General features: G+C 50.5%; 1 protein-coding gene across 1 annotated transcript in view; it reads left to right on the top strand.

Moving 5' to 3' along the window:
• Nucleotides 1-13,557, top strand: part of Arhgap8 (Rho GTPase activating protein 8) — a 30,300-nt gene that overhangs the window by 13,813 nt on the left and 2,930 nt on the right. Inside the window, exons 7-9 of the mRNA XM_051160127.1 lie at nucleotides 9,340-9,413; nucleotides 11,129-11,206; nucleotides 11,918-12,046. Coding sequence (XP_051016084.1) covers nucleotides 9,340-9,413; nucleotides 11,129-11,206; nucleotides 11,918-12,046 — 281 coding nt within the window. The remainder of the gene's footprint in view (nucleotides 1-9,339; nucleotides 9,414-11,128; nucleotides 11,207-11,917; nucleotides 12,047-13,557) is intronic.

Here is a 13,557-nt window from a genome sequence, read left to right on the forward strand (position 1 = left end):
AGCTTAACTCTACAGGAGAGATTAAAGGGTCAAGTCCCCACTGAGTGGAGCTGAGGGCCCCCTACTCTGTGTGTGTCCAGGCAGCGGACAAGAGCTTTCTGGTCACCTTTCAGTTCTGCCCTGCAGGCCTCTGGCTAGGACCCCCTCCTCTCACCTTCCAAGTGAGACGCGCTCGTGGGACTTCAGTGGGACAGATTTTTGGTGGATGTGTCATCTTCTCCTATTTGCTTACGAGGCCAGCTTCATTCTCATCTTCTGGGGCCCCTCCTCCAGAAGCCTTCCCTGGTGCTCCGAGCCCCACCCCCATCCAGGCTCCTCTGTGCCCCGCCCTCTGGGTGGTGAGTGTGTCCCTCTTTGGGTCCCCTGCTTTGGTAGTTAAACCTGCTGGTGGAGATCCAAGGCAATGTTTTTTGTTTTGTTTTGGTTTTGTCTTGGTTTTCGAGACAGGGTTTCTCTGTGTTAGCTTTGGCTGTCCTGGACTTGCTTTGTAAACCAGGCTGGCCTCGAACTCACAGCAATCCGCCCGCCTCTGCCTCCCTGAGAGCTGGGATTACAGGCGTGTGCCACCATGCCCGGCTCCCCGAGGCAATGTTTTATCCTAAAGTAGCTAAATCAATCAGGTTGCCCATAGTGTGCTTAAGAGTTCCTGGGCCTGCTGCATGGCAGATGCCGGAGACAGGTTGCAATCTCTGTGTTAGAAACCTGCATGAGATTTGTTCACTGAAAACCCTGGCCATCTTTAAGGTCCATGCAAGTTGAGAACCCCCTGGGAAGAATTTAAGGGAATTCTGGTAGGGACTGAAATGTGTTCCTGTCCTTCCTGGGCCATCAGGATAAGATTCCTCATGTCCTCCTGTGAGTTCGGGGATAAGACCCATCCACATGCTGTCATGGCCTGCAGTGCAGAGGGCATGTGTGGAAGGCAAAGTACGCTGGGTGGATGTCATATCCTAACCCCCAGTGCCTGTGGCTGCACCGGCCTGTGAGAAGTGTCCTGAGATGGGGGTTCTCTGGGCCACCTGATGAGCCCAGGGCCACCCCCTAGGGTTATATTGTACAAGAATTTGTGAAACTGGAAAAGCAAGGAGTCTATCTCTGGAGCCTCCAGGTGCCAGCGACACACCTATTCTAGACTTGAACTGTAAGGTAATTCAGGATGTTTGTTTTAAGCTAATTAGTCATCACAGCCACCGGGGAGCAAGAGGAGGCGGTGGGGAGGCCATCTCATGGTTCCGTATCTGTCAGAGATGGCGATGAGATAAAGTGGTGTCCCCAGAGTGCCGCAGGGGTGCATCCAGTGACCTGATGGTGCAGGATGAGTCTGTAGGGGAGGAGAGGAGGATCTTGGGATATCACAAAGAGGGCTGCTGTTCATTATGCATGTGTCCCTGGATCAGCAGCATCTAATGGAGCTTTCTGCCGAGATGGGCGTGGTCTGCTGGGCCAACTCCAGGTAGAGTGAGCACAGAGCTATTTTCTGTCTTAACAACTTGAGCAGTGCCTGTGACTGCTCCTACAGGATCACACCCAGCCACACGTTCTCAGAAAACACAGTTTATGGTGAAATAGTTCACCCTAAACCTACAGCGCAATCTTGCCTCTAAAGAGGGCTTTCCTTTTCATGGCTTCTCAAAGTAAGCTGCTGGCACTCTTAGGAGGTCCATCCATCAGAGATGGCCCCTGGTGGCCACCCCAATGGCAGGGCAGGTGCCTGCAGTAACCACGAGCTCCTCTAGGGGTTGCTGGTGAGAGACCAGGCCGTGGAGTGGCAGTTTTCACAATGTATCTGAGGCCTCTCTGTGGCCGTTCTTCCTCTAGAGGTCTGCTGACGTCCCTAGTGGCTCTTCCGTTCAGAGTTCCTTAGTGAAGAGGCTCTAGCCATGTCGTCTGATAGCCTGTAGAGCCACCTCTGACGTCTCATCTAAAGCAACAACAATAACAACAAAACACTAAAAGTGGGGCTAAGAAGCCAGAGCATGCTGTATTTCACCATATGCTGTGGTGTCGTGTGTGCCTGTGATCCCTACACTGGAGGCAGAGACATACCTGGGCTCACTGGCCAGCTTGCCTGCCCTAATCAACACATACTGGGCCAGTGACGAATGGCACCCCAGGTTGTCCTTGGCTGCACCTCATACTCGCAAGCGCACATACACACAACCTCTTGAGAAAGAAAACCAAGTGTAATGCACAGATTTGTACAATGTGCACCTGAGCGACGTGAATGGGAAACTTGGTGGCTGTCATTGGCTTCTCAGCTCTACTCTGTGACTAGCTTCAGGAAGACTTGGGTTTTGTTTTGGTATGTGGTGTGTGTGTGTGTGTGTGTGTGTGTGTGTGTGTGTGTGTGTGTGTACACCATGTGCATGCCTCATTTCCACAGGGGCCAGAAGAGAGCATTAGATCCCCTGGAACCAGAGTTATAGATGCCTGTGAGATGCCATGTGGGTGCTGGGAATCAAAACTGGGTGCTCTAGGGGAGTAGATAGTGCTTGTAACCACTTAGCTACTGTCTCTCCAGCTCTGGAAAGGCCTGGCTTTGTCTACCTCAGAAGACAGACTAAAGAGGGGCTGGTTTTGTCTACCTCAAATGGGAGGGATTGGTAGGCCAAAGAGGGAGTTCTGCGCAAATCTAGTCTGCAGACCAATGTGTTGATGGGGTCACTCATGGGGGCACAGGTGACTTAGGTGGCTGCAATTCTGAGTAACCCCAAAATCCAGCAGGGGTGACAGCTCAGGAAATCTGCATGCCTGGCTCTTCCTGTGGGACTTGCAGACAGCTCCAAGAGTCTCCTCCACCCAGTAGTTGCTCACTGTTTATATAGCCTAATATAAGCCTCGTGAGTCCTGTAAGTTTCTGGTGAGCTCTGTGAGCCTTGTGGAGCTCCCTCCTTCCTCCTCCTTTTCTTCCCCACTTCAGGAAGGGACATTTCATTATGTGGCAAACAGCTACACAACCAGGTCACCTGGGACACCTTTGGTCTTGTGACCTGAGTGTTTGTAGGATATGTGGACACAGTTGTCAGTGGACAGGGGGCTGCTGGAACTGTCACATTGCCAAAGTCATTTCTGTTCCAAGACCAGTTACTGCTTTTAACAATCAGTACTTCAAACAAGCAGGTAGAACTGGGGTGCAGCCTGGCGGCACAGTGCCTGCCTGGTATGTGTTATCGCCGCGACCACTCCAGCACCACACAGAAAAAGCCACTTCATTGTCTCTTTAGGGAACAGCGAGCAGCATCAGATGCCTTTGAATACATTCCGTGCACGCCACTTTAAAAGATAATCTGTGTGATTGCTTCTTTAAATTAATATTTTATGCTGTCTCATTGCCAATGACTATAATAAAATGGCAATAAACATATTAAATAAAGCACCAGATATGTAATTTGTTTGGACTGTGAATGAATGGAAGACATTAAAATTCATAACCAAAGCCTATTCGCCAATGTTAATTTGCTGATTTAGGTTCACAACAGAAAACCATTACTTGGAGCGAGCTGTTTTAAGCCAACAGAGGGCAAATTCAGAGAGTCAGAGGTCTCACCCTAGGGCTGGGCCAGGGCTTGGAGGCGCTTGCTCAGCATGTGTGAAGCTCTGGGTCCCATCCCCAGCACTGCAGAAATATACAGGCTTTAGAGATGTGTGAGTCTCCTCTGGGTAGCTGTAGGTCTGGGAAAGAGAACAGGTTGAGCCAAACTCTCTAAGTTTAGGAAGTCTAAGCTAATTGACTTTACACAACCAGTTTCTCTGTGTCTAGAGATGAGCCACTACCTTCCTCACTCACCCTGCTCAAGAGTCTTGCAGCCATGGGCCTTGCCACAGAACCTTCCCTGATAGTTCCACACAAGTGAGGCTGTGTGAGGCTCCTCCCCGACTCTCCCCCACATACTTAACATCACATCCTCCAAATGTTCCTCAGAGTAAGATGCAGTGTCCAGATGCAGGAGTGACCCACACATACCTCTAGGAGCTGTGCCTAAATTGTTGGGTAAGCTTTCTTCTAAGTGTGCGATTCTGTGGGTTAGGGTTGTCACGGCCATGGGCAACTGCCCATATTGTCTAATGCCAGAACATTCATGTCTGTTGCCCTTCCTCTCTCACAAACCCTTCATAGTCGTGAGCCCACTTTCCATCTCTAGATTCTAGACATTTCATGTAAATGGAGCCACAGCGCATGCGTGGCCACTCTTAGCTGGAATTCTTCTGCCTGGTGTCATGTTCGAGGTTGTAGCCGGATACGTTTATTGTACAGACACTGTTAGGGGTGCTGTTAGGTCTCTAGCAATTGCTGGGCACCTTGGTTATTTCCTTTTCATTGTTATGCATAATGGTGGCCTGAAAACCCACACCCGAGATTGTGAGCTTCCGGGTTTCCGGTTCTCTGGGGTCTACAGCTAGGAGCCGTTTCCCTAGGTTGCACAGTGTTATGGGGGAGTTGTGGGAATCTTCAGGGCTGGAGCCTGATAGCTAGTGGGAGGGACCTTGAGGTTTATAATCACGCCCTACTTCTTGTCTCCGTTGTTTCCTGATCCCCGGTGGCGTGAGGAAGCTGTGGGCTCCCACTGGCACCATGAGCTGGTCCTGGGGGTCATGCCTCTCTACCATGACGGACTGTGTTTGTTCAAACCGTGAGCCCAAGTAAGTTCTCGCTCTGTTTAGTGGCTTTTTCTTAGGAATTATGTCACGGTGATGAGAAAAGTGGCTAATCCCTGGGGTGACATGTTCCACGAGAACCCCCCCGCCGCCGGGCCATTTTCTAAGGTGGCCCCAATATTTCCCATTCCCACCAGCAGCGTGAGTTCCAGCTCCCACATGAGGCTGCCAACACTCATCGTCATTCTTTATGGTGGCCGCTCTGGTGGGCACCGAGGGGGAAGTCACCGAGTCTCTGGTTTTGTTCTTGTAGCTCACAATTCAAAGTGTCTTTTTAAAATATAATTGGCTGTCTACATCACTTCTTTGAAGAAAAGTCCTTTGACTTTTTGTCTTTTTAAATTTTTGTAAAGGCCTTTAAGAATATATATTCTAGGGGTCTGCGGAGATGGCTCAGTGGTTAAGGAGCACTGTCTGCCCTTCCAGAGGTCTTGAGTTCAATTCCCAGCAACCACGTGGTGGCTCGTAATCATCTATAATAAGATCTGGTGCCCTCTTCTGGTGTGCAGGCGTGTATGTAGGCAGAATACTGTATATGTAATAAATAAATAAATCTTTAGAAGAAGAGGAAGAGGAAGAAGGCTGACTGCTCTCCCAGAAGGGCCCGGGTTCAGTGCCTAGTTCCCTTACAGAAGCTCACAACTGTCTGTAACTCCAGTTTTAGGAGCTCTAGCACCTTCTTCTGGCCTCTACAGGCACTGCACACATACAATGCACAAACACATGCATAGGTAGGTAGATAGATAGATAGATAAAATACAGTTTTAAAAATACGTATGGGTGTTTTGCCTGCATGTATGTCTATGTACCACATGTATACCTGGAGCCTGTGGAGGACACAAGTAAGTGTCAGATCACTTAGAACTGGAGTTGGGGATGGTTGTGAGCCACCATCTGGGTGTCAGGAACCAAAGCCAGATAGGTGTTCTGGAAGAGCAGCCAATGCTCTTAACCACTGAGCCATCTATCTCTACAGCCCCCAGATACTGGATTGTTAGAAGATATGGTTTACAAATATAATCTCCTGTTTTGTAGGCTGCCTTGACATTTTCAAGTGTGTGTGTGTGCGCGTACGTGTGTACGTGTGTGTATTTATATTATATATTGTCAGATATAATATATACATTATGTGTATGTGTGTGTGAGTTTGTAACACCCTTGAAGCCTCAGATCCCCTGGAGTTGGAGTTACAAGCAGCTATGAGCACCCAGTGTGGGTGTTGGGAACTCAACTCGGGCCCTCTGGGTAGGACAGTGTGCACTCATAACTGTTAAGCCATCTCTTAGCTTGATTTCGACCCTAGTTGTAACCCACACTAGGCAGTGTGACTTCAAGTAAAATGATTTACCTCTCTGAGATTCAGTCTGTCCTCTATAAAAATGGAGATGAAATGCTGCCACTAGCAGACTCCCAAAGACATGTGATGCAGTCCGCCACCACCAATCCTTCGGCACTGTCCAGCTGTCTTGGCATCCAGGACCTCCCTGGCTGACTCTGTGGCCAAGGGGTTCTGTGGTGGTGGGAGCCATGGCCATTCCTCCTGTCTTGGGAGTTGAATAACTATCTTAGAAGTCTGGGATAGGCTCAGAAGACAATGACTGTTTTGGAGGGCTGGGAAAGCCAGTGCCCTGGGACACACGCTCACATTCCCTGCGACCAGCCAACCAGCTTCATTGCAGTAGCCTCCCCCTCCCCGTCCCACACTCCCCTGTTTGTGTATTCACCACATGCGATGCATGCAGAAGTAGGAAGAAGCCTGCTCTGACTGACGGCAAGCCCTTCTCCCAGGGGACAGGCAGGGCTCGTGAGCAGAGTCTCCGCAGTGCCTTCCAGGCAGATGGCTGGACATTGCTCTGTCTCTCAGACTACTCCCGGGGATGCCCCCATAGAACCACAGCTCAGGCAATGGGTTTAATGTGCCCGAGCATCTTTACAGAGACCCCACCCTGTTCTGTGCCATTGAGGTGCCCAGGAGGGACATGGTATGACATTGCCCCATTACCCTGGGCACATTCACCCAGGCAGGACGTGAGTGGGGCCCATCTGCTCCCCTGCGTGGCATAATTGTTATTCTAAGCACTGATTTTATGAGTCCATGGAGCAAGCTCTCTCTGGGCCAGCGAGTAGGAACTGGAGGGGATACTTGGAAATGGGGGGGTGCTTGCAGAGACTCAGACCTGGGGGTGCCCTACAGATAGTAACTGCTAGTCAGGCCCCTACTTGCTGTATGCTCTGACAGATAGAGGTAGAATACTGCTTCTTAGGTCTGCAGGCTAGTGGACCCGAGATTTTGGGAATTTTTCTCTTCTTAGGGACCTGGGTTTTCTCTGCCAACAGAGGAGGTGGGGTTGGACGGTCCCAAAGGCTCTTCCTATCCAAAGATCTGTTTTAAGTAGCAAAGTGCAGCGAAGCCCCAGGCAAAAGGGTCTTTAGTAGCTCAACCTTGTCTCCCATGCTGAGCAGGACTCTCCAAGAATGGTGGCCAGCCTGCTCTTTTGCTGTGTGACCTGGACGGTCACTGCATCTCCCTGGGTCTACTTGTTTCCTTCTGCCATGGGCCATTTGTGTTCTGCCTGGCAGGAGAATCGTCTCTGCCATCAACACCATTGTCTCCCTGTTTAACAATGCCCTTAGATGCCCCAGGCCCTGGGGAGGTGCTGCCAGCTTCCTTACTTTTCAGAACTAGGGAGACTGAGGCCCAGGAGGCTAAGGGACTGCCTGGCAAGAACACAGCTCTGGGGAGGCCTGGCATGGGACATCTGCCTCCTGAGAAAGCAGTGGTACAGCTCCACTGCCCTGGTCCTTCCTCACCAGGGACACCATCTCCTCCCTGACAGGTGGCAAATAGGAAAATGACATGGGACGGGCTGCGCAGGGTCCATCCATTCCTGGGTCTCTCCGGAGGCAGGGCCAGCCTCATGGCTACTCAGTGGCTATACAGGGTCCTACATGTGCGGCTTTAGCAGAGAGAAAGATCTCCGTGGCACCAAACAATGCACACAGTCAGAATATATGTGGAGGCCATCGCTGCTGTGATGTGGGCATTGTGGTTGAACTAAGCCAGGCATGTAAGGTCCGTCCCTAAGAGTGACAGCATCACCTTGGAGGACATTATGATCTGTTGCCCTGATGATCCCTCAGCCAGTTCTGGAGGCAGGCCTCACATCACACTCACTTAACAGAACGGGAAACAGGGTCTCAGGGAGGTCAGTGCTGGCTGAGGCTGGCAGAGCCAGGGCCATGGTGCACACTCCACTCCTCTGCTCTCTGCCTATGTCTGGATTTATACTCTGAGTGGGTTGTTACTGAGCTCACATGTTTGTAGAGGCCTTGACAATGTAAGTGACAACATGCACAGAGTAGTGAAGAGGTGAGATTCTGGAACTTGCCTGGGTTCAAATCTCAGCTCTGCCATCAACTGAGCAAGTCATATAACCAATCTGTGCCTCAGTTTCCCCATCCAAGTTCCAGTCAGCCTAAAACATTCATCTCAGTTTCGTAAAACAGAATGGGTGTTTTATGTACCTGTTCTTGTATCCCAGAGTCCTAATCCACTTTCCTTGCATTTCTGGGCCTAGCCTCACAAGCAGCAAGTGTGTCTCAGTCAGCTGTCACAGGCAATGCTGTGTAATAAACTGTCTCCACCTCAGCATGTTATAGCAGCAGGCATTTTTTTTCTGTGTCTCAGTCACTTCTTGTTGTTGACGCTGTGTAACAAATAGTCTCACTCTCAGCATGTTATAATAGGCTTTCTTTCCTGGGTTCCATGAAGTGTGCAAAGCAACCGGGGTTTAACTCACTTTGTGTGTCAATTTTGTCATTTTTATATTCATACCAGAGGAATGGCCATCCCAGTAGGGGGCTGAAGTAAGTATGGCCCAGTCAGGAGATCTTGCAAAATGTGTGTATTGTGTCCACTTATGTCTCACAGCTGCTTGTGTGGGCAGCCCATGGCCAGTGTGCAACTCCCTGCAAGGGAAGTAGTGCAGAGACACTTTTCCTAAGACACCGTAGCTCCCTCCACCACGGTCCCAGTCAGCGTTAGATGCCGAGGACTCAGAATCTGCATGAATCCTTCCAGCTATCTGCTGTTAACTGTGTCTCAGGCCCCGTGTTTTCACCATGTACTTTTGTTTTAATTTTTCGAGACAGGGTCTCTCTGTAGTCTCGACTGTCCTGGAACTTACTATGTAGACCAGGATCCACCTGCCTCTGCCTCTGCCTCTGCCTCCCAAGTGCTGGGATTAAAGGCATATGCCAACACGCCCCAGCAAGTGCTTTTTTACAATTGAATGAGCACCTAGTCTGGCCTCCTGAGCCCACACTCACAGTTAGACTTTCTTGTACCTCTGTCTGTCTTCTTGTCTGCAATGCTTTCTTCTCATTTTTCCCTCTGGCAAGCTCCTATTCATCCCTCAAAATCCCCTTATTGAAGTAGCCCCTTGGGGGAAGCCTTCTGCCCCCAGCATTTCCCACACCGTATTCTGGGTGGAATTCCAGCATCGTGCTGTCCTTCCAATGTCCTTCTCGTGGCTGCTTCATGGAGGCTGAAGGCTGAGTCTCTCCCTGGAGATGCCCTGATGTTGTGTATTTTCTCTTGAATGTGGAACCTGAGGGCCTTCCCCTGGCTGCACCTGCCATCAAGGTCTGAAGTGAATAAGGCAGTATTTCCTTCTCCTTCAGCCTCAAAGACAAAAACCAAGGTGAGCTCATCCCCCCCGTGCTGCGCTGGACAGTGACGTACCTGAGAGAGAAAGGTAAGGAGCTGGCTCTGGCGGGGACACACGACAGCGCCTTTCCAAAGGGGCTTCGTTTCAGCTCCTGAACACCCCACAGGCTAGGGGCTGCTGTAGCTGTGACCCAAGCAAGCAGTGGTGTGCAGGCACAGTGTCCTCTGGTGTGACCTCAGATGGTCTGGCTTTAAATACTTCTCTGTGTGTGCTTGTGAATGTGCATGTGAGTATGCATGTGCATGTGTGTCTGTGTGTGTGCATGTATAGTGTGTATGTGTATGTGCCTGCATGTGTATGTACGCTCGTGTGTACATGTGTGTGTATAGTGTGTGTGTGCCTGTATGTGCGCATCTGTATGTATACGCTCATGTATGCATGTGTGTGTGGTGTGTATGTATACGTGTGTGCATTATGTGTGCATCTGTGTATAATGTGTGTGTGCCTGCAGGTGTGCATATGTGTGTGTATGCTCGTGTATGCACATGTGTGATATGTGTGTATGCATGTGTGTGTGTGGTATGTGTGCACATATCTTGGATGTGTCTCATGTTCTGGCTGTGTGGCCTTGAGCTACTTGCTTACCTTTTCTGGGCCTCTATCCCCTGGTCTGTCTAGTGGGCTTAAGAAGAATGCCTGATAGACACTGTTGCTGGGTATATGTAGTAAGAATTCTGGAATTTTGGTTTCTTTAAAAACACAAAAATGCTATAAAAATGTGCTTTTATTTTAATCTCAGGTATAGGGGTGTGGGGCTGCTTTGGACTGTTAACAGCAGCTGACCATGATTTGCCTCGTGCTCTAGCAGAAACTTGATGCCAACTGCAGATAGTTTCTGTAGATAGATTGTGTCGTGTTTGGAATTCTGGGAATTTTTTGGAGGATATATAAATGGTGGGGCCCCGAGAGGCAGGGTGGGTGGTTGTTGGCCAATCAGATGAATTGTTTGTGGCTTCTTGTTAGTAATCATGCTCAAAGAAGAAACAAAAAGCAAAAATTAGATTCAAGAATATCTGTCTCTCTCCTCCTCTATCCTAGTTTCTCTCCTATCTAGTGATAGGGGTTGAAATGTGGGGCGTAAAGGGTGGGAAAAAGAAGAACCCACAAAGTAGTAAAGACTGGCTACAGGTATGTGCCCCCCCCCCCCCGCAGTGAGCAGTGGGTTCATTGAGCAGGTTGAGCCTGGGTTTGCAGGCTCCACGGCCCATGCCCTGTGGTTTGGAAGGCTTGGGCCCCACAGCTTTCTGAGACTGTGGCTGAAAAGCAGAAAAAAGTATTGCAGGCGCAAAGATACTACGGCCACCTTGGGTGTGTGTGCATGAGTGTGGGTCTGTGGGAAAAGGGGATGCTAGGGAGGAGTGGCAGGGGGACTTCAGCCTCCAGGCTGCTGCCCAGTGTCACCATCTACCCTAGGATGACTTCCTCTCCTGGCTGTGAAGCCCCAGAGGCCTGGCGGGGAGGCAGCCAAACGGTGATGTTGGATAGAAGGAGAAAGGCTGGTGGGCATTTTCTCCAGGCTCACATAGCTGCTAGGATGCAGGGACAACTGGAGCCCTGGCCTGTGTGTTTCTGCACTCCTTTCTCTTAGGGAAGAAGTGAGGAGGGACTGGAGATGGGACATTAGATGACTGGAAAAGCCTGACCTGTCACCATAGGAGGTTGATGCCCCAGACAGGGGAGTCACAGAATCTTGGGAAGCTCCATAGTGCTGGGATCTGAGATGTCCACACCTCTCCCTGCAGGACTGCACACCGAGGGCCTGTTCCGGAGATCGGCCAGTGCCCAGACTGTCCGCCAGGTGCAGCGGCTGTATGATCAAGGTGATGCCCCAGACCCCTCCCTCCTGCCAAATTCCCAACTGTTATCCCCCGGTCCTCAGGTGTCGCTCCATACCTCACCTAGCCCCAGAAACAGGTCTGGGTGGGGCTGCTGCCCAGGAACACTAACCACTATAGAGCACAGGGTCCTGTGTCTCGCCTACCAGGCAAGGCGCTGCCCTCACTACCTATGTGACTTCTCCACCGACACAAGGTGGCCACATGGTTTGAACTAACACTGCAAGGTAGGGAAATCATGTTAATGGCTCTCCATGGGCAGCTCCCACCCCAAGCAGAGGATTGGTATCTGAAATGGGGTACCCCCATAATAACACTAAGAAATCATCTGTCTTGCTCCCAGGGACACTTGCCCTCTAGCCCTGCTTGAGCCCCAGCCCAGCCTCAGTCCCGCTCCTGTGATTACATGTTCACTCATCAAATAGTGGATCCACACAAACCAGAACTTTCTGTGTGCAGCCCCAGAGCCAAGGCCCTTTCCTTAGAGCTCAAACTTCCAACAAGAGAAAACCTTACCCTAAGGGAACCATAGCTGGGTCCACAGGCACCCTAGAAAAGGGGTATAGTAGAAGTAAGAGGGAAGCTGGTGGGGACAGAGGTATCCCCAGGACACATAGCTGTGACCTACATCTCCTCCTCAAGCTCCCGAGCCACAGGCTGAGTGAGGCGCTCAGTCCTGTCATGTCCTTTGTTCAGGAAAGCCAGTAAACTTTGATGACTATGGTGACATGCACGTCCCGGCCGTGATCCTGAAGACATTTCTTCGAGAGCTGCCCCAGCCGCTGCTGACCTTCCAAGCCTACGAGCAGATCCTTGGGATCACTAGTATGTACCCACTTGAACCCTGGCCTTAGGGTGTCCCTGTCTACTGACCTAGGTCAGCTTTGGCCTTGGCTGAGGCAGTGTACACCCAATCTTGGTCCATTCATATCTAGCCCCATAGGTCAGCAGAGGGGAACTTGGGGCCACCCCTCTATTCAATGAAGGTATAGCCTCTGCTAACATCAAATTGGTCATGCTGTCCTTGGGGTCAGGGAGAGTACCCCTGGCTTGCCTGGTGGCCCTACCCAGGCGGCTGCAGCTCTCCTTCAAGTGAAGTGTGAAGGCCCTTCCTGGGAGCCCTGCAGAAGCCTTGCACATCCCAAAGGTTGTAGTCTCCAGGGGCAAAGTGATATTTGGCTTCTCTGCCTGCTTCCTGGGAGCCACCATGATAGCCAAGGTGGCCTGCGTCCCTCCCATGTCCTCTCTGTGGTCATCATTCTCAGAAGAGGGGCCTGATGCTATGTCATCTGCAGCCCAGAGCTGGCAGCCCCCTCGTTTCCCTGGGAATGTGAATTGTAAGGAAACGCTTTGTCCATTGAGATTGCGAATTGGCCACAGCACGTTTCCCCAAGATGATGATGTTTATTAGAAAGCCCTCGAGCTTTTCATAAATGGGATCCCTGTGTCCCAGTGGGGACTTTTGTATAGTTTCAGGGGCTCCTGGTCACTGCATAAGCTTAGTGAGAGGACAGTGGTGTGTCAGAGGCTGGGGGCACAGGAACAGGGTCACTTGAACACCTGTGGGTGCACCTGAATCTCAGGGAGCTGTGTGAGCATTTATTCATGGGTGATTTTTTTAAAAAAGATTTATTTATTTATTTATTTATTTATTATGTATACAGCGTTCTGTCTGCATGTACACCTGCAGGCCAGAAGAGGGTATCAGATCACGTTATAGATGGTTGTGAGCCACCATGCGGTTGCTGGGAGTTGAACTCAGGAGACCTCTGGAAGAGCAGGCGGTGCTCTTAACCACTGAGCCATCTCTCCAGCCCCCATGGGTGATTTTTTTTTTTAAAGGTGCTTCAGTTGGAGCCACCGAGCCACTTGCTCTGTCTCTTTTAAATTTTTCCTCTCAGAAATGGTCTCTCTATGAAGCCTAATCTGGCCTTGAACTCACCATCCTTCTGCCTCAGCCTCTAAGTGCTGGGATTATAGGCCTCTGCGGCCATGCTTGATTTAGCTTTTACTCTAAGGCTATAGTGAGGGTCTGAGGACATAGGTTGGTTGCTAGGGTGGCTGCTTAGCAAGCACAAAGCACAGGGCTTCATCCACAGCATAAACAACATCCAGATCCCAGTACTTGGGAAGTGGAGGCATGAGGTTTAGGAGTTCAAGGGTAACCTCAGCTACATAGCAAGTCTGAGGTCAGCCTGGGACACTTAGTACCCTGTCTCAAAACAAAACAAGACTCAAATGGAGGCCAACTGAAGGAACTGAGGGGCTCTGTGTGAAAGAGTTACACCCAGAGCCCTCCCACCCCTCCCCTGAACGTGGGGCTTTCCTTCAAGAAC

This window comes from Acomys russatus, chromosome 17, assembly GCF_903995435.1.
Source record: "Acomys russatus chromosome 17, mAcoRus1.1, whole genome shotgun sequence".
Classification (NCBI taxonomy): domain Eukaryota; kingdom Metazoa; phylum Chordata; class Mammalia; order Rodentia; family Muridae; genus Acomys; species Acomys russatus.